The sequence below is a fragment of the Odocoileus virginianus genome, chromosome 34 (assembly GCF_023699985.2).
Source record: "Odocoileus virginianus isolate 20LAN1187 ecotype Illinois chromosome 34, Ovbor_1.2, whole genome shotgun sequence".
NCBI classification, from domain to species: domain Eukaryota; kingdom Metazoa; phylum Chordata; class Mammalia; order Artiodactyla; family Cervidae; genus Odocoileus; species Odocoileus virginianus.
Window position 1 is genome coordinate 2,639,192 of NC_069707.1, and position 20,822 is coordinate 2,660,013.

Below are 20,822 nucleotides of genomic sequence, written 5' to 3' on the forward strand. Positions count from 1 at the left end.
CGGAGGTGTGCAGCGAGCGCCAGCCAATCGGCGCCGCCGTCTCGCGCTCAGCGCCCTCCCGTAGGCCAAGAGCCGGGCGGCGGCCGTAAGGCGGGGCCGAGCTGTCGTGACGCGCGCGGGCGGTAGGGTGCGGTGTCCGCGCTGTCCGCTTCACCGGGTGTCATTGGGCTCAGAGGAGCTGCGGCGAGGGCACCGCGGGTGGCTAGGTGTCCGGCACGGCCATGGCAGGAGCGCTGGTGCGGAAGGCGGCGGACTATGTCCGGAGCAAGGACTTCAGGGACTACCTCATGAGGTGATGAGTGCCCCCGGGGCCGGACCCTCGACGCGCAGAGGACTCCGGGCTCCAGAGCGGATGGCGCGCGTGACGAGGGGCGCCGCGGGCAGCGGGGCGGGCGGGAGTCCGGTCACTCCTGAGGTGACGAGTCCTCCGGGACCGGACCCTGGACGAGTCCCCCCGGTCGGATCCTGGACCCTCAGAAGACTCCGGGCTCCGGAGCGATGCCGCGCGTGACGAGGGGCTCGGGGCGGGCGGGATTCCAGTCAGTCCTGGGTGACGAGTCCCCCTGGCCGGACCCTGGACGCGCAGACTCCGGGTTCCGGAGCTGATAGCGCGCGTGACGAGGGGCTCGGGGCGAGCGGGATTCCAGTCACTCCTGAGGTGACGAGTCCCCGCGGCCGGACCCTGGACCCTCAGAGGGCTCGGGGCTCCGGAGCCGATGCCGCGCGTGACGAGGGGCGCGGGCAGCGGGGCGGGAGTCCAGTCAGCCGAGGAGGGTCCCGGGGTAGCGGGCCGGCGGCTGGGGGGCCGCGGCGCAGGGGCCTCCGGACAGTGGGGCGCAGGTGGAGCCACAGTGCGGACGAGCGCTGAGAGCCGGCCGGGTCCGGCGCGTGAGCCCGAGGCTCCGCCTCCCGGCACCTGCCCGGCAGGTGTGCAGCGGGCGGGCATGGGAGGGCGCGCCCTGGCGTCGCGCCGGGCAAGCGGAGCGGTGGGGGCCAGGGCTGCTTCTCCGCCACAAGGGCATCGATCCCGCCGGGTCGACTCGTCCTTTGTGTTTCTCAGCTTCAGGAGGTCAGGCGTGGGTGGGAGGGAGTCACATCCAACACGATTTTACAGATGAATATTCTGCCAACCAAGCGCACGCTTTTTTACACGGTGTTTTCCATTGACTCTTGCCAGGTAGAAAGGGCGTTGGCGGGATGAAAGGCCTGAAGACACTTTCTGTGTTTTATTTCTATCTCTAGTCTTGAGACCCCTGCTTTGTATTTCAAAATATTTAATAAAACTTTAAAGCTGTTTTATATAGTTTATTTGGGGGCTTCCCAGGTGGCGCTAGTGGTGAAGAACTTGCAGGCAAAACGTAGTAAAGAGGTAATGACAGCTAAGAATTGTAATCATCCATAGGGTACAGTATGAAGGCAGCTTCATTTACCAGTAAAAATATATATATATAATTTTTTAAAATTCTGAATCTTACTGCAAATACTGTTTACTTCTAATTTTAAAGATCAGTAGGGTAAGAAAAATAATTTTCTGACATAAATGTGGGATCAAGAACTTCACTCTTGAGTTTTCTTAAGAAAAAAATTTTCTGTACGTATAGGACTGTGGTTAATTAAGATAGATGTTTAGTACTATGGAGTACAGTATTTATCAGGTTAATGTGCTGGAAAGTCTGAGCAAAGTAGTCTTGTGAGGCTGTGTGCTTAATCCTTGCAGTAAGTTTCCCTACAGCTTCAGATACTACCTTAGGTTTTACTAATGTTTTCTCCTGTGTATGAGCCTTCCTAATAGTTAAGGACAGCTAAGGATAAAGCTGTATGGTATAATTAAGAATAAAATCTTATCCACATTAGAAATATGCTGATGATCACCTAGAAAGAGTTTGTAGAATATATGTATTTTCAAGGAAGAGAGTTAGCCCCACTTTTCTAAATTTATATTTTTTCTAATAGATAGGTGTCTGAGAGCCAGGCATTTCAGTTGAATGCTTTGATGTGTGGTCTAGCCTTTTTTCAGAGGTTAAGTTCATGTAGCTTTAATGTTTACATACCTTCTCTAGCATTGCTTTAATTGTATTAAGCTCTGACTAAATAAGGAAGAGGATTGCAGTGTCCAGGAAAGTGCTGCCAGGTTTGGCGCCCAGCTAGGATTCCGAAGAATGACTTCAGGCCAAGGGATCTCCAGCAGTCAATCCCAGTGGACTTTAGTTACCCCATCTATGAAATGGGCTTAATCACAATGTTCTGTCTCACTGGGTTGTTGAGAACATTAAACCATGTGAGGGGTGTGAAAATAGTTGGAAACCCAAAATCACTATGTATTTCTATTATATCTTGCTGTCTTTGTAGCAGAAACATTTTTTAAAGTTTCCTATTATTGGAAAAGTTAAAATCATAAATGTGGATTTTACTGAACAGAGCTTGAGTCTGTGCACCTGATACACAGCAAATCCAATCTCCTGACCCCACATCGTGGGGAAGGAAAGTGCCGTGTTTATTGCAGGGTCCCGGCAAGCCAAGAAGGGGCAGCTCATGTCAAAAGACCCAGATTCCCAGATGACTCTCAAGAAAGGATTCTTGACACTAAAGAGCCAGGGTTGCAGGGTGTGTGATCAGCTTGTGGACTTCTGACTGGTGGGTGGTGACGTAACCAGGTGATTTGGGGAATCTTAATGACAGCATCTCACACACTAGTAAAGTAATGCTCAAAATTCTCCAAGCCAGGCTTCAGCAATATGTGAACTGCGAACTTTCAAATGTTCAAGCTGGTTTTAGAAAAGGCAGAGGAACCAGAGATCAAATTGCCAACATCCGCTGGATCATAGAAAAAGCAAGAGAGTTCCAGAAAAACACCTATTTCTGCTTTATTGACCATGCCAAAGGTATTGACTGTGTGGATCACAATAAACTGTGGAAAATTCTGAAAGAGATGGGAATACCAGACCATCTGACCTGTCTGACCACCTGAGAAACCTGTATGCAGGTCAGGAAGCAACAGTTAGAACTGGACATGGAACAACACACTGGTTCCAAATAGGAAAAGGAGTACATCAAGGCTGTATATTGTCACCCTGCTTATTTAACTTATATGCAGAGTACATCATGAGAAACACTGGGCTGGAAGAAGAACAAGCTGGAATCAAGGTTGCCTGGAGAAATATCAGTAACCTCAGATATGCAGACGACACCACCCTTATTGCAGAAAGTGAAGGGGACCAAAAAAGTCTCTTGATGAAGTGAAGGACGAAATTGAAAAAGTTGGCTTAAAGGTCAACATTCAGAAAACTAAGATCATGGCATCTGGTCCCATCACTTCACCGGAAATAGATGGGGAAACAGTGTCAGACTTTATTTTTGGGGGCTCCAAAATTACTGCAGATGGTGATTGCAGCCATGAGATTAAAAGACGCTTACTCCTTGGAAGGAAAGTTATGACCAACCTAGATAGCATATTTAAAAGCAGAGACATTACTTTGCTAACAAAGATCCGTCTAGTCAAGGCTATGGTTTTTCCAGTAGTCATGTATGGATTTGAGAGTTGGACCGTGAAGAAAGCTGAGTGCCAAAGAACTGATACTTTTGAACTGTGGTGTTGGAGAAGACCCTTGGACTGCAAGGAGATCCAGCCAGTCCATCCTAAAGGAGATCAGTCCTGGGTGTTCATTGGAAGGACTGATGTTGAAGCTGAAACTCCAGTACTTTGGCCACCTTATGCGAAGAGTTGACTCACTGGAAAAGACCGTGATGCTGGGAGAGATTGGGGGCAGGAGGAGAAGGGGATGACAGAGGATGAGATGGTTGAATGGTATCACCGACTCGATGGACATGGGTTTGGGTAGACTCCTGGAATTGGTGATGGATAGGGAGGCTTGGCGTACTGCGATTCATGGGGTCACGAAGAGTCGGACACGACTGAGCGACTGAACTGAATGACAGCCTTCTAGTTCCAACTTCTTGTGGTGGAAATGTCGTCACCACCCCCACCGTGGGTGGGGTCTTTGTTCCTGCAGAACAACTCAAAGGTCTGTGTTAGACTGGTGTGTGTATCCCTTTAGAAGGAGCTAGGACTCTGTTTTGTCTCTGAACTATTGTTTACACTTTCATACTTTTCTTGCTTACATTTCCTTCTTTCTGTGTTTCCTCACTGTCCCAATTAGTAACTTCCTGAATCTGCCCTTGGGAACTTCAGGAAGGCCTTGGAGACTAAAGCCCTTTTCTGTAACAAGAAACAAGGGCATGGAGGCGCTTTTGTACCCAGGAAGACCCTACAGGGTCCCGCTCATTTTTACGAGGTGTGAAGATGTGTATTTTGACCTAGAAATACTTTTGTGGACTGAACGGAGGAAGTGAGTGTCCTACTGGGCTTATTTTCTCTGCTGCTCTTGGCAGCAGTGGGATCTCATGTCAGCCTGCCAGGCAGTGATTGAGGACAGATTTGAGGACTGGTATCAAAACTCTCATCAAAGCTCTTTTATTAGCCTTTTCCCCAGAAAGAAAGACTTCTCTCTCCAGAACTTATTAGAGGGATGTTTCCCCTGTTTGTTCTTCCAGTCTTCCTTACAGGCCCTGCTTTGTTTCTGCAAAGGCAAATGAAGCAATAAGAAGACAATTTCATATTCTCATCCAATCAGAAATGGGGTTCTGTGCCTGCTCATCTCGTCTGTTCTACATTCTTTGCAATCCTGGACTACTCAAGAGCTCCAGCCTTCTTCTCACAGCCTGCCAAAGGGGTACAGAGGTTTTCCAAACTAAAGCTGTTGTAGAGTTTTAAAGTCATCTTATTAACGGCAGAGTTGACGTCTGCCGCAAAAGTTTAAATCATGTTTCACATGGATTATAAATTCCTGTCAGTTACATTTTCTGGATAAGATTGAAATGCCTTTCTTACTGAAGTGAATATTCAAGTGTATTTTAAAATGTTGATTTTTTTTTTTTTTTTTTTTTTGGTCGAGAAACCTGAGTTGAAAGAGCAGGTTCTAACCAAAGGCAGTGTGTGGATTTTGTTTGGATCTGGTATGGATGAAAACAGCTCTAAAAGCCATTACTCGGACAACTGGGACATTAAAATAGGGTCTCAGTATTAAAATATTAAGTAATTAGCAATAGTTTTTGTTGTGTGTGATGGCAGTATTATTACACCTAGTATTGAATTTGAATGATAGGCTTGAATCTGAGCCCTGTTGCTTTCCAGCTGTGTAGTCTTGGACAAAGTTCTTAGTTTTTGTGCTTCGGTAGCTGTTTGACGATACAGCCTAGTGCTGTGTATATTTACCAAAGGAAATGTTCTATTTATTTGTATTTTTATGAATATTCTGTGCTTAGTCCCTGGGTTCCTGGTACTCTCCTTTTGGTGCCTTTCAGCTTTCCTTTCCCTGATTTCTTCTTCTTACCTTAGTGAAAATCTTGAATTAAGAACTTTCTGGATCTGTATTCTGATCTGGATCTGTTTTTAAAGAAGAATAAATTATTTCCTCACATACCTTATCAGGAAAGCAAAAAGAAAATAGCTTTTTTTTTTTTTTTGGTCCTCTTCTCCTCTTATTCTCCCTCCTGAATTAAGAAAAATAAATTAGAAGGAGCAGCTAAGCTTGGAGATAGGACATGTGTTTTGTGGTCTGTCAAGGTCTGTGCATGTTTATGCTAGAGATTTATTCCCCTTCCTAGAGGAGTGAATGGATGTGTATGTGCACATATGTGTAGCAGAGATCTTCTTAAGTAAGCCTAGATCATGAGTGTTAGAAAATCAGTTTATCAGTCAGCGTGCTCTTATAAACCCCAGGTAAGTTGGGTGTTTGCAGTGAGTATTCTCCAGTTGGTAAGGTTTTCTATTCTGTTAATTTTAACTTCTAAGCTTCCAGGAGAGCTTTAAAAATTTATACTTAATACCCAAGGGAGAAGTTGCAGGGGAAAACAGAAATCTTTCCAAATAGAATAGAATGTTAGAGCTGAATGGTCCTTCGCCATCAGATGGTCCAGCACTTCACTGGCCATATGGGAAAACTAAGATCCAAACCACGCAGAAAAGTTAAGGTGTTGAGACTCTCTGGACACCAAGCTTGTGAAGCCAAAACAGGAATGTCTGTTTAAGATTTGAAGGGAAATATTTACGCACAAAAATGGTTTTGAAAAGAAGGTTTCATTACTTTCTTTGAACCTCCTTTTCCTGTGTATGTCTCCCTTCTCTGCCACAAGCTTCCATATCCTGCCCTTGGCTTTACTTCCCTGTCTTGTAAATGACCTTCAAACACTTTCCGAGGCTGAGTGTTGAAGGTGAACTGGCCACAAGAGTCTCTTTTCTGCCTTCCAGTTTAATTTTGACCAGTTGAATATCACACATTCTGATTTTTAAAAAACTCCCTGATTTTAACTTGAAGTAGAGAATCAGGTAAAAGTTGGTGAGAATAAGTGAAATGGTGGTCACCATTTTCAGCCTCTAAGAGAATTGCGGCCTAGAATATCTCAGAATCTTACTCTACTCTCAGGAGTGATATAGACAGACTGTGCTCAGATCCTTTTAGTACTGTATAAGTAAGTTATAAACTACCTAAATTACCCAGAGCACTTGCAGAGAAAGCTAACAATTACTGTCAGTAATTTTAGGAAAAGAAGAAACAAATTGGCAGTGCCCAGGAGACTTTGTGAAAATAAAAATGGGTGCAGAAGAAACCTGGATCCAAACAGACAGTATTAAGATAAAAGTTTATTCAGGGGGGTCCTGGTCTTCCTCCTCTATCACCTCCATCATCATTCTTCTTCTTCTTTTTTAAAAAAATTATTTATTTATTTCGCTGTGCCAGATCTTTAGTTGGGGCAGGTGGGATTTTAGTTGGGCAGATGGGGTTTCATTCCCTGACCAGGGATCAAACCTGAGGCCCCCTGCATTGGGAGTGCAGAGTCTTAGCCACTGGACCACCAGGGAAGTCCCGCCATCAACATTCTTACCTGGTTTCTCCTTCACGAAAATTCAAGGTCAAGTTGACCTTGAATTGACCAAGAAAGCCTGTATCTGTTTCAAGGTTTTTTAACCTTCACCAAAGTAAAGGCAGCATCCCTAGTGGAGAGAGCGCCGAGGGTATTCTCCACACAGCTTTACATTCCTGTCCCCAGGTGCAGTTTGTATTGCTTTTAGGTTTATCTTTCTTTAGAACAGATACTCATACATACTGGGAAACTTTTCTAGTTTGGCCCTGCGCCAATGTGCTTTTTAGATTCTTTGACTGAAGTTGACTCATGTTTTAGACAACGCTGACACAGAATTAAGAGATTCTGTGAGTTGAGGATTTTTGTATTTCCCGGGGATGTTAGAACAGTTTTATTCTCAAGGTTGTTTTATAATCATTAAACCACTATTAAAGTGATATGATCAACATTATTTTTTGATCGGTTTCACGTAGGACTTTTGTATTAAGCAGGGAATGGTGGCAGAAATTAATTCCTCCTTCACATTCCTCTATAATCTGCCCTAAGGTCACCTGTTGTAAAATAAGGTAGAGTTTGAATTATTGTACAATCCAAGGATAGAGTTCTGAATTGAAAACTAAATTATCGAGTTGACATTTTGGATTTTAAGAACTATATCTGGAAATATTTTTGAAATAATTTGTAGGAAAAAAAAAAACAAAACCGCTATTGGTCATTGATCAGTGAATAAAAGGCCTGTGTTCAGACCCTGAACAGAGGAAAGCAACCCCAGAAGTGACTGCAGCCTGTAAACTGCGGGGCCCTGCCCTGACCGGGTCAGGAGGCTGCCCCCATGTAAAGCCCTGTGCTCAGCTTGGACCAGCTTGTTCCACAGTGGAAACGTCATCTGTTAGAACAGCTCACTTACCTTTGAAAGACGGGCTCTTTCTAGGCTGGTCGTATTTCATAATGGGATCTATTTGAAGTGTATTATTAGCACCTTTAGCAAGTACTTTCATGCTGGACATAAGAACCTCCTTGAGCCCTAACTTGAAGCAACTAGAGGAAGGACTTCCCTGGTGATTCAGTGGTTGAGACCCTGCTTCCAATGCAGGGTGCAGGGCGCAGGTTTAATTCCTGGCTGGGGGGAATCATGCGACATGACCAAATATAAAAGAACACGATGAGTTCTTTGGACATGACTGTGTGTATAAAGGTTTTTATCGTTTTATTCCAGTGATTCTTTCAGTAGCTGTGCTTTAATAAGTTTGCCTTAACAGAACTATTCAGCTATATCCTGAAAAGAAGAACTACCGTTTCAGCAATAAAAGTAACTCGACGTGTTTCTGAATGGCATTAGTTTTAACATTCAGGAAAACAGTTCACTTAACATTAAAAGATTTTTCTCTTCATTCAGCAAACATTGTTTGAATGCCTTGTGAATGCTGGGCATCACTTGGACCAGAGTTTCAGTCATGAACGAAATATAGAATTACACACCTATTTTTAGGGGCTTATGTTCTGGTGATAGCCTGTTAGTCAGTAAGAATGGAAAGTTCGTTGCAGATAAAATTCTGCAGCACTGTGCTTCTATCCGGCTAGTTGTTTTCAAAGAAATGCTCCCTTGAAGCCCATGCTGTCCAGTCTGAGAGCCCCCAGCCCCAAATGGCCACAGAGCTCGTGGAGGGTGGCCAGTCCAGGCTGAGGTATTCCGGGAGTGTTGGCGCCCACTGGATCTCAGAGACAGAGCCGAAAAAGAATGTAAAATGCCTCATTGTGAGGTTGTTCTTGATTACATGTCCAAATTAAAATATTTTGAAACATTAGAATAAATAAGTAAGGTTAACTCCTGTTTTTCATTTTTGTTAACATAGCTTCTAGAAATCTTTAACTTCCTTGAGTGGCTTCTGTGTGTGACTTGCATTGTATTCCTATTGAATAGCCTGGCTTTAAGGATTAAGTTTGTTTTTGATAAAATTAAGGTTTACTTTCATTAGGTCAAGGTTATTATTAGAAATATCACTAAATCATCTTTTTTAAAAATGTGCTGCTTGTGTTATGGTTCTGTTACTGAGATGTGGACACGTATGACATTAATGAAACTGAAATGTTTCAAAGCATCTGATCTTTTTTTTTTTCCTTCCCTATGTCTCTCCTGTCCGAACCTCGGCGGCTCCTCACAAAATAGTACGGTAAGAGCCTATCTCTTTTTCGCTTGAGGCTTCTGCAGACTTTGTGCAGTAGCAGAGTTATGCACAGGAAATAGCACATCCTGCCTCCGTCCTGTGGGCCTCGGGTCCTCAGGGTCCCCTCTGGACGCCGACTTCCCTTGAGGACCAGCGCACTGACCAGCAGCTATCTGACAGCACAGGCCAGGTGTTATTCCAGAGCAGGGAGGTGACAGCTGGAACCTCGTACTAGATAGAAAAGATGTATTCTGCGGTTAGATAACTTCGTAACTAGTGTTGAAATTATATTTACCCTTTATGTTCTTTTTAAGAAATGTATCTTAAGTATATCTCAGAGCTTATAACCACAATTATATATATAGCCCTTGACTTGCATAACCTTGTGTCATATAACCCTACACTCAGGCCAGTGAAACTGTGAGCCCTATCATGTGACCGGAAGTCCCCGGCCTGCCCCAGGTTTCAGATTCACGCCAAGGCCTCCGCTATCTGCCACAACTGTGATGCAGACGCCTGGTATGGCCAAGCCCCACAGGGAGCCATGTGCGTGCTATGTAGATCCAGAGGCCACTGAGCAGAGCAGAGTGATGGGAAACAGTTAAACAGCAGGTGATGGGAATAGACTGATGTGGTCAAAAAAGGCAGAGAAGAAGATGATGTGGGATAAAGTGAGGGGCCACAAGGGAAGGACAGGTCCCTCCCTGAAGTAAGCAGGTGAGGAGGGGGAGACACTGTGTCACCGGAGGTCTGGAGGGTGAGAAAGAAGGGAAACGGCCAGCCCTCATCTCAGAACCAGCAAAGTTTCAGCCGTGTGTGTCTCAGACAGAATCCAGTCTGAAAGCAGGGCTCATTAGCCACCCCAGCACCTCAGAGGTTCTGTGCAGCAGCTGTGCCTAAGTTACAGCGTCCGTAACTCAGACGTGGACTCCGCGGGTCTCAGCATGCTGGCCGTGGGACAGCTGTGACACTGGATAGCTTCTCAAGGCACAGCCTCATGCTTGCATTAAGCACATCGTACAAACATTTCAAAATATTAGATCATGACAAAGGTAATTCTCATCTTTTTTTTTTTTTTTTGCATTTTCCTTTCTCATTATTAGGAGGTTTTGAATTTTAATGACTCTTGGTCAGTATCAAAAATACAGATATAGAAATGTATTCTGCAGTCTAAACTTATCTTAAATGCTCTGATAGGCAGAAATAAAGCACTGCTTAATGTTCTGGTAACCAAAAGGTGTCTTTAGCCAATGATGTGTGGTTTCCTTTATATTTAACTTTGATTTTATTTTTTTGGCTGTTCCATGTAGCTTATGGGAATCTTAGTTCCCCAGCCAGGGATCAGACCTGGGCCTCGGAAGTGAGAGTACTGAGTCCTAACCACTGGTGCCAGGGACTCCCTCCTTCATACTTTCAAGTATTATTTGCAAGTTGTGCATAAATAAAACAAGTTTTAATTTAATAGGAAAAGTCCCTGGACTTATTTCAGCCTCAGAAATTAAATTAAATTGGCTGTCACTGCTGTTCAACATGGACAACTGAGTTTTGGTGTCCTGTGATAGCTGTGGTTGTAGGTAAGAAACGGTTGGTCCATTTTCTAAATATAGGTTGCTACTATTATTTTAAAAGTATTTTTCAATCTTTATTTCATACTATCTGAGGTTCCAAGTATAGATTTTTTGGTTCTCTGATCTGAATATGATCGTATGAACTAAAAGCAGTTTCTTCTCTTTCTTCGTTATTTTCTTCAGAAAAAGTATCCGACTTAGGGTCTGTATTTTAAGAGATCCTGACACATATCTTAATGAAAACTTGAAAAAAGAAGTTCTGATAGATTTAAACATTGCAGAGAATAGTTCTAACAAGGTTTAAGTTAAGTTGTGGGAAGATTGAATTATGCAAGAAGTTAATCTCATTTGAAAATTCTCTAAATGAGATAGTCAGAGATTACTTAACTGTCATCTGGACGTTAGCAGGGACCTTGATGAAGTGCCTGCTCCCTTCGGCTGGGGTCTCACCTGTGAGAACTGCTGATTCATAGGCCAACACTTGCAGAGCCCAGCGCCTGCCTGCCTGGCGGCCTCCCAGTGCTGACCCGCACGGGTCACGTTAGCGTCTAAGGTAGCAGAAGCTGCAGCTGTTCACGGCTCCGTCTTCACTTTTCCTCCTCTTTCTCCCTCATTTTTACAGCACTTTTGGGGCCCAGTAGCCAACTGGGGTCTTCCCATCGCCGCCATCAATGACATGAAGAAGTCCCCAGAGATTATCAGTGGGCGGATGACATTTGGTAAGGATGCAGATGTGAATAACTGGGAGGACTTTTATGTATAATTATAGCATGATACGGCTCCTGCGTACATTTCACGTTTGTCGCCCCAGAAACTGCAGTCACCATTAGAAAGTACCACAAAGAGCCTGCTGGCATCGAGAGACCTTACGTCGCACAGCAAGGGAGAAACTGGGCTACTGTGTTTAAGTATTTGTTAGGGTCCTGTCTGCCTTTCAGATTTAGTACCCCCAGTTAAAGAGTGTGTCCTCTTGAGCTTTATTCAGAAAAAGTATCTTTAAGTTTACTTGAAACTCTAATATTTGACCATAAAAGATGTTGAGGGGATTAAAAGGCAGTGCTTTCAGATAGCGGACTATAAACAACTCTTGGGGAAAGAAAAGGAGGCCAGAGCTGATGTCCATGCACTGACTTTCATGAATAGCAGAGTCCCCAGCAACGTGGCCGACCAGCTCCTGCGTCTCCCCTAAAGGCTGCAGCAGGAGAGGCAGGGCCCGCGGCCCTTGACCGAGGCGGCTGTCAGTCACTGTCTGTCTTGCTGTCCTGCAGCCCTCTGCTGTTACTCGCTCACGTTCATGAGATTCGCCTACAAGGTGCAGCCTCGGAACTGGCTCCTGTTCGCCTGCCACGCCACCAACGAAGTAGCCCAGCTCATCCAGGGAGGACGGCTGATCCGGCACGAGTGAGCAGACCCTCCCACCCTTTGTGTTCGGAGGGGCTGGGCGGAGAGGAGCAGAAACCTCTAGGGTGTGGGTGTGGACAGAAGTGCTTCTGTCCTGTCAGCTGGGGAGCAAAAATATGCCAAGAATTTGAAACAGTGATTGGGCAGTTAATACAGCACTGTGAAAATCACTGGTTAAAACAGGAGCATTGGCATGAAGTAGGAGGTCACTGTTTCTGTCAGATCCTGACTTGGAATAAGTGTTACATCAAGCTCTCCATGACCTTCCTTAAAGCCCTCCTGACCTTTGAGGCTGGTGGAGAGGTCATTTCCTCACCAGGTTTTGCCTTCTGCTTCTTCCCAGGATGTCTAAAAAGGCATCAGCGTAACAATAGGAAATGAAGAACCGGCCTTTGAAGGGACTGCATCGCCAGCTGCCGTTGCCCGTGTCATGGATTCCACCATCATGAATAGTCTTGCTGAGGAGAATACGCAGAATGCTATTTTTACTAATCAGACTATTTTTCTAGACATAGCAGAGTCCGTAAACCAGCTCTCTGCTGCCTTACGAGTACTGAATATTTTCCTTCTCTTCAGAAAGAGTAGCACAAATATGCAATCAAGTTAATAATTCTCAATGAAGGTTTTATCTGCAGTAATATGTGTATTATCTATTAGAATATACTTAGTGAAAAACTGAAGAGAACAAACTTTGTGACCATTAGCATTAAGTGCTCAGAAGTCGTGTCCTTTAATGGCCGTGACCCAGCCGGCAGCTGGCCGCATGCCCAGAGCACATTGCCAGTGTTTGGAGATTTGGAGAGCTATTTGTACTTCCGTGCAGTGTGTATATTGAAATGCTATAAATTAATGGCAATAAATGATTTAAATATTTGTCAAATAAGTATGATTAGGTATCTTGCTGTGTTTGTTAACAAACTGAAGAACTGTATCCCAGAAAGGACACTCACAGGTGAACACTGGATCCCTGAAAACGGGTGAGCCGGCAGGGGCAGTGACATGCCAGGCCCTGCTTCTGGAGGGCGCCCCCGTCCCCGCTGCTCATACTGCCCTCTGCCTTGTGGGCAGGCAACAGGAAGTGAGTGCCCCCGGGCCTGCACCTGGACCCTGCCGAGGTGTCCTGGGCTCGGGTGCCCCTCCCCAGGCCAGCCACCTCACACCTGTGCCGTTTGCAGAGACGCCGTGGGGACTGCAGCCCCTGGCACGCGTCGACAGCATGTCTAGCACCATCCGGGGCACCAGGATGGGCGGCTGACCTCGGGCAGGGGCACGCGCGGGGGGTGGGGGAGGGGTGGCCCCAAGAAGCTTGTCCTGACGCCTCGGTCAGTAGAAGCATGCCTGGGGTTTCTAATGCTCCCCGGTGGGCGGGAGCGGGTTCTCTGTGCTCTGGCGGGAATGGACGAGGGAGGCAGACGGACAGAGGGGTCCGCAGGCTCTGTGTCCTCTCTTCTCAGCCTGCCTGTCCCCGCTGAACCATTTCTGTGCCTTACTTCCCTTCGAAGGTGCCGAACAATTGACAAGGCATACTCACACAGGTTATCTGAGCAACGCCCGGCGGACGGCGGGGGGGGATGAGAGGGCAGGGGGGGCTGTGAGACTGGGGCCTCCTGCCTCAAGGCTGCATCTGCCAGAGACGGGGGAGGACCCGGGACAAGCCCTTCCTCCTCCATCAGGTTCCTGCCTCCACAGCTGCCTGCAGGTGAGGGTGGTTGAAAGGAACTTTCAATTAGAGCCTGGATGGAATTCATTAAAACTGTGCCTTCTGCCTGATCAGTCCCACAAGTAACAGGACTTGTAAGCAACGCAAACCATCCAGGTGCATATAAAGGAGCCCCACAGCAACGCAAACCATCCAGGTGCATATAAAAGAGCCCCACAGCCTGTCCCGTCAGGAGCCACCACTGGTAGCCTGTAGCTTTGGATCCTCCCCTCCCCCTTGCACCTTGGAGAACCCGCCTACCCGTCTCTAGTGCCAGCGAGGAACCCACGAAGCTCTAAGGTGTCAGTCGGGAGACGGACACCATCTGCCAGCCGTCGCTTCCCTGAGCCGCTCTCACACCTGGGGCGCCTGGTGAGGAAGTGTGGACAGGCCGGCAGGGCCGTTTCTGCCCTGAGGACACGGATGAGCAGGGTGTGTGCAGGGCACAGGGCTCGGGGAAGGCGCCCACATCAGAGCGGGTGCTGAGGGGCCCCGGAGACCAGCTTCCCGATGGGGTCTCCCGCCGCCCTCAGCTCCCCCTTCTCTGCACAGAGTCCCGGCGAGGACACAGGCCAGGACCCCAGAGGAACGAGAAGAGGTGCGGGTACATTGTTCCTGGCTGGAATCTGACTCCTAAGTCCCTTCAGCGTCAGCATCAGCAGCATAACTGTGTCCCAGAACCAGATTTATTCTCTTAAAGGTTTTCGGTTCCTTTAAAATGACCGGTGAATCATTAGCAGAAAGGACACTTAGAGCAAGCGGGCATTCCGATTGTAAGCAAAAAGTCTCACCAAAGAGACTGGTATCAAATGGTATTAAAACTTCCTTCTCTCAGCGGGCTGGACAGGAACCCTCCTGGGAGCATGGACCCTCCGGCTCTGTGCTCCTCCTGTGAGTGTACCAAGCCTTGTCTTAGGGCGACAGGAGAAGTGAGTTATCCCAGAACAAACATGGTGGCTATGTGACCTGCTCTCCGGGCACCGTGCCGGCTTCCTGCAGGGTGTCCTCAGGGCACCGCACCTGGGTATCGGGCAGTGTCAGTAGAGAGCACCAAGCCAACATAAATATGTAAATACGTTAACCATGTGCATATATATGGTTACATACACAGTAATAACAACGGCTGCTGCTGCTAAGTCACTTCAGTCGTGTCCGACTCTGGGCGACCCCGTAGATGGCAGCCCACCAGGCTCCCCGTCCCTCGGATTCTCCAGGCAAGAACACTGGAGTGGGTTATTTCCTTCTCCAATGCGTGAAAGTGGAAAGTGAAAGTGAAGTCGCTCAGTCGTGTCTGACTCTTCACAACCCCATGGACTGCAGCCCACCAGGCCCCTCCGTCCATGGGGTTTTCCAGGCAAGAGTACTGGGGTGGGGTGCCACTGCCTTCTCCAATAACAACGGCAGTAACAACTAAAACAGGAAAACACAGGGGTCGGTCTGGTGCAAGTGTGATTACTCTAAAAGCCCAATCGAGCAGGACTGGATGGGCCTTTGGGGCGGACCCCTTCCCCAGGTCCTCCACTGAGCCCCCCTCTGAAGTCCCCAGATGACGGGTCTGGTGCTCATTCCTGAGCTGTCTCAGACGCTAAACCCCTGCCAAAAGGAAGAAGTCAACTACTTGATGACTGAGAGGACATGGTCCCCAGACATATTGGCGCCTGAGGATTGATCATGTGAACACCTGACCCCTCCCTGTGACCCCACCATCAACCAATCAGAGAGCTGATCACACTCCCTGGGACCCCCTTCCTCACCTGGCCTGGAAACATGCTTTGCTGAAACCACAGGGAGCTGGGCTGTGTGGGGCACCAGCTGTCCAGACTCCTTGCTCCGGCGCCTGCAGTAAACACCACCCTTTCCTTCCCCACAGCCCAGGGTCAGTGCGTTGGCTTTACTGAGTGGGCGAGGAGACCCAAGTTTGGGTTGGCAGTGTCAACTACAAATTGGCACTTACCAAGAGCATCGCCAATGACTGAACACCAGAGGCATTTGCCATCTGCCTCTACGGAGCCTGAACCCCGTGCTGCTATAGCTGTTGAGCTTCACCACCCCCCGAGGGAGTTCAGGGCGGAGTGAGGCCCTCTGCTCCAGGGGATCTGGTGGGACCGGTCTTTAGATAGCTGGGTGTTTTTAGGAACAGGTTTTATGATCTCAATCCTTGCATCGCCTCATACCTAGAGAAGCACTAAATCCCTTCATGGTGACATCAGACCCTCATAACTAACAAAACACCTTTGGTAAAATGAATGCTTCATGGTAGGGAACTCCCCCTGCACCAAAACCTTATATATTGACTTTCCCCCACTGACGCTTTGGAGCAGTCTCTCAGAGCTCTCTGAGATGCTGCCTCCCAGGCTCATTTTGCCCCAAATGAAACGTAACTCACAACCCTCAAGTTGTACATCTTTTTTCAGTTGACAGTAGCGACACATTTTCAATTTTTTAAACTACCACGTGTAATGTTCTATCTAAAAATAATACTGAAAGTGAAATCGTGTACAACTCTCTGCGACCCCATGGACAGTAGTCCACCAGGCTCCTCCGTCCATGGGATTTTCCAGGCAAGAATACTGGAGTGGGTTGCCATTTCCTCCTCCAGGGGACCTTCCAGACCCAGGGATCGAACCTGGGTCTGCCTCATTGCAGGCAAACGCTTTGAGCCACCAGGGAAATACTACTTCAGGGCTCAAAATGTTTTCCATTTCAAATAATAAAATGCGGGGTTCAAAGCTGGCGCTGTGACACTTCCGTGATGAATGACGTCGACTGTCATGTGTCAAAGGGCCACGGCGGCTTCAGCCACAGGACACGTCCTTCCTCTGACGGGTCGCAGGGCAGAGGTGGCCGCCGTGACGAGTGTCCTGCACTGCCCCGGGCTGGACCCACACGTCACTGGGCACAGACGTGGCGGCCGGGAAATCCACAGGCCCCTTCGGTGACCCTCCTGCCTCGCCGGCCGCGCCCCACGCCTCCTGCAAAAGCTGCTCCCACCCGCCACGGGGCCACTCGGAAGTCCGGCCGGGCTCAGGGACTGTCCTTCCTAGGTTTTCTTCCGGAACGTCTCAGCCACCTTCTCAGATGTGTTTGTGCGGGGGGGTTGGCCGAGGGTATCCAAAACATGAGCTGTCACACGATCTGAGGTCCCGACACCAGACGCTACATCGGAGCGCTTCCGCGGCAGGTCCTTGTCTCAGAAGAACTCAGTTTTCAGGCCCAGGAGAGAGCGGACGGAGCAGAGTCACACGAGGCGTCTCTCGCCAAGGCAGGGCCATGGCCTTGGAGCTGTGGGGTGTAAAGAGGGTGGAGGCTGGCCTGGGGGGAGGTGGCACCAGTCCCCGGGGTTGGCCAGGGGGCTCCCGGGATCTCGGTGGTCTGATGGTGGGGGTGACAGAAACCTCAGAAAAGCCACGTGAGCATGGCCAATCCCTGACAGCTTTCCTAGGGAAGATGCTCTCAAACCCAGGATCGCCTCGCCAACAGGCGCCCCGCGCTGGTGTTCCTTCCGTGACTTGTCTGTGTTCCTGACGGAGCCGGCCCTGAGCCCCCTCAGCTGCTCTCAAGGTCGTCCAAGGCCGACCCAGACAGTATTTCATCCCCGACCAGTAACTCGTACCTAGACAGTCACAAGGACAGCTGGACAGTGGCTTTCTCTGTTATCTAGTTATCTAGTTATCAGAGCTTTACTATAAGGTAGAGCTTTATTCCATTAACCAAACTCTTCACTTACACCTGGACATGGGCCCCACTGAAGAGGCAGGATAAATTCTCAACTCTTTCCTTTTCTGCAGATTTTTCAAGTATAATTGGTTCGATGGCTATTTCAGTTGTAATAGATTATTTTGAAATATTTTTTCTGGTGTTTTCCCTTTTGAGCAGAGCCAGCCGACTCAGGAACTGTCACAGACTGAATGTTTTTATCAATGATGTTCACTGTTTTTGGTTCAAAGGTCATTACTTTGGCCTCTGGGAGCCCCTGTCCGGGTCTCTCTGCTTTGATTGCACTGGGCCCAGCACGAGAGCCCCTGACTGTCCGGCCCCACCGTGAAGACCCTGCTCCTCAGGTGGGGAGTGTCAGTACCCCACACGCCAGCCCGGCTCCCTCCTGATGCCCGAGGCGCAGAGCATCTTGGCCAGTTCAGCCCACAGCACTCAAAAGGACTTTAAAAAATATCATGCGCTCACACTGATATTTCCCTGTCAATTCTTGCAGAGTTCAGTTCAGTTCAGTCACTAAGTCGTGTCCAACTCTTTGCAACCCCATGGACTGCAGCACACCAGGCCTCCCTGTCCATCACCAACTCCAGGAGTTTACTCAAACTCAAGTCCATTGAGTTGGTGATGCTGTCCAACCATCTCATCCTCTGTCGTCCCCTTCTCCTCCTGCCTTCAGTCTTTCCCAGCATCAGGGTCTTTTCCAATGAGTCAGCTCTTCATGTCAGATGGCCAAAGTATTGGAGTTTCAGATTCAACATCAGTCCATCCAATGAACATTCGGGACTGATTTCCTTTAGGATGGACTGGTTGGATCTCCTTGCAGTCCAAGGGACTCTCAAGAGTCTTCTCCAACACCACTGTTCAAAAGTATCAATTCTTCAGTGCTCAGCTTTCTTCACAGTCCAACTCTCACATCCATACATGACCACAGGAAAAATCATAGCCTTGACTAGAGGGACCTTTGTTGGCAATGTTATGTCTCTGCTTTTTAATATGCTGTCTAGGTTGGTCATAACTTTTCTTCCAAGGAGTAGCATCTTTTTATTTCATGGCTGCAGTCACCATCTGCAGTGATTTTGGAGCCCCCCCAAAATAAAGTCTGTCACTGTTTCCACTGTTTCCCCATCTTTTTGCCATGAAGGGATGGGACTGGGTGATATGATCTTTGTTTTCTGAATGTTGAGCTTTAAGCCAACTTTTTCACTCTCCTCTTTCACTTTCATCAAGAGGCTCTTTAGTTATTCTTCGCTTTCGGTCATAAGGGTGGTGTCGTCTGCATATCTGAGGTTATTGATATTTCTCCCAGCAATCTTGATTCCAGCTTGTGCTTCATCCAGCCCAACGTTTCTCACGATGCTCTGCATATAAGCTAAATAAAAATGGTGACAATATACAGCCTTTTCCTATTTGGAACCAGTCTGTTTTTCCATGTTCAGTTCTAACTGTTGCTTCCTGACCTGCATACAGATTTCTCCAGAGGCAGGTCAGGTCAGTACTTGTAGAGTACTTCTACTTAATTACTTTCATTTTTGTAATCGAATCATTTTTATACCAAATTGCATTATTTCTAACACAAGCATTTCATTCCTTACTTGCTTTACCCAACAATATAAAAGTAGTTTCTCAATCATTCCATTGTCACAGCAAACAGTGAAACTACTGAATGCAAGCTTGGCAATTACCCTTGTTCTTTGTCCGTGGAACGCACGTCCTCAATATGTAAGTTCCAAGCAAGTCTTCTAAATCCACTGGAGACAGTCTTTTCTCTCCGCTCCGTGAACACTTAGCCGATGTAGAGTTCAGCACAGGTGCTTGCGTTCATTTTCAGTGCAAAGGCTTTTGCATTCCAGTAGCTGGTAGTTCTTAGAAGGGGAAGCTCTAGGCTCGTGTTCCCAGTACAGGAAACTGGAAATCAGGCCAAGAACCACACGACCATCTGGGCATTTCAGTGTCTATGATCTCGTCAATTCTTCAGTGTAGACGGTGAGGTCTGTCTACACTCATGGGTTCTGGCTAAACAAATCAACGCTCCCTTTTGGTATTTAGCTTCTAGTAATATTACAACCTAGAGAGTTTATTTTAACTTTTTTTTTGGCAAAGAGCGGCTTCTCATTGCCATGGTTTCTCTTGCTGCAGCGCACTTACTTGCTCCGTGGCACATGGACTTTGTCTGGATTAAGGATCGAACCTATGTCCCCCACACTGGTTGGTGGATTCTTAACCACTGGACCACCAGGGAAGTCCAGTTTAATTTTTTAATTTTGTTCTGATAGGCAAGATTTATCTTGTACCCTTTTTGAGTTATCACCATTCTATTTAAATAAAAATAATAGAACTGACTCATTGGAAAAGACCCTGATGCTGGGAAAGATTGAAGGCAGGAGGAGAAGGGGATGACGGAGGATGAGATGGTTGGATGGCATCATCGACTCCGTGGACATGAGTTTCAGTAAGCTCCGGGAGTTGGTGATGGACAGGGAGGCCTGGCGTGCTGCAGTCCATGGGGTCGAAAAGAGTTGGACAGGACCGAACGACTGAACTGAGCTGAACCAAATTTTCTGCATACTAGGCTCTGTATTTCCACACCAAGGTTTACAGTGCACACACTGACATCATTGTCAGTTAATATCCTGTAGACCTTGTGCAGTCCATTTACTTTTCTTGTAGGCAGAGTTTGAGGAGATAGATGGTCTCAAGATTCCGTAGGATAGGGACTTCCCTGGTGGTCCAGGGACTGAGACTGTGCTCAATGCAGGGGGCCTGGGTTTGCTCCCTGGTCGGGGAACTGGATCCCACAGGCCACAGCTGAGTTCGCATGCTGCAACTAAGACCTGCTGCAGCCAAGCAAATAAAATATTTTTTTATTAAAAAGATTCCACAGGATAAGCAAAAACAACACGTGTAAAAGAAAGTTCTCGCGCGCTCTCTCTCTCTCTCTCTCGGATCTGAAATCCTCTGTTCATTCAGAAGTCAAAATGCAAGTTTTGCTTCCTGTATATATTTTCCGGGTTTCCCTGTGGCTCATCGGGTAAAGAATCCACCTGCAATGCAGGAGACACAAGAGACACGGGTTCAATCCCTGGGTCAGGAAGATCCCCTGGAGTAGAAGAAAATGGCAACCCACTCCAGTATTCTTGCCTGGGAAATTCCATGGACAGAGGAGCCTGGCAGGCTACGGTCCATGGGGTCACAAAGAGTCAGACATAGCTGAAGCAACTGAGCGTGCATACACCCATATGCAATAATCAAGCATAATAATCAAGCATAATCAAATACCCCCTAAGTAGTTCACCCACCTCAAACCTTACAGTGACTGTAGTTAGGTACTTAGAAATACAAACAAAACCCCAAGAG

At 47.4% G+C, this 20,822-nt stretch overlaps 1 protein-coding gene and 1 non-coding gene across 2 annotated transcripts; one reads left to right on the plus strand and one right to left on the minus strand.

The window, feature by feature from the left end:
• The first annotated feature begins 94 nt into the window (after positions 1 to 94).
• On the plus strand, positions 95 to 12,944 carry MPC1 (mitochondrial pyruvate carrier 1). The gene is made up of 5 exons (XM_070461609.1): positions 95 to 292; positions 1,641 to 1,644; positions 11,277 to 11,373; positions 11,923 to 12,055; positions 12,399 to 12,944. The coding sequence occupies exons 1-5, from the start codon at positions 222 to 224 to the stop codon at positions 12,421 to 12,423; spliced, it is 330 nt and encodes a 109-aa protein (XP_070317710.1). The 5' UTR covers positions 95 to 221; the 3' UTR covers positions 12,424 to 12,944.
• Positions 6,846 to 6,919, minus strand: TRNAG-CCC (transfer RNA glycine (anticodon CCC)). The gene has a single exon. It is a non-coding gene; the product is annotated as a tRNA-Gly (tRNA).
• Positions 12,945 to 20,822: the final 7,878 nt, after the last annotated feature.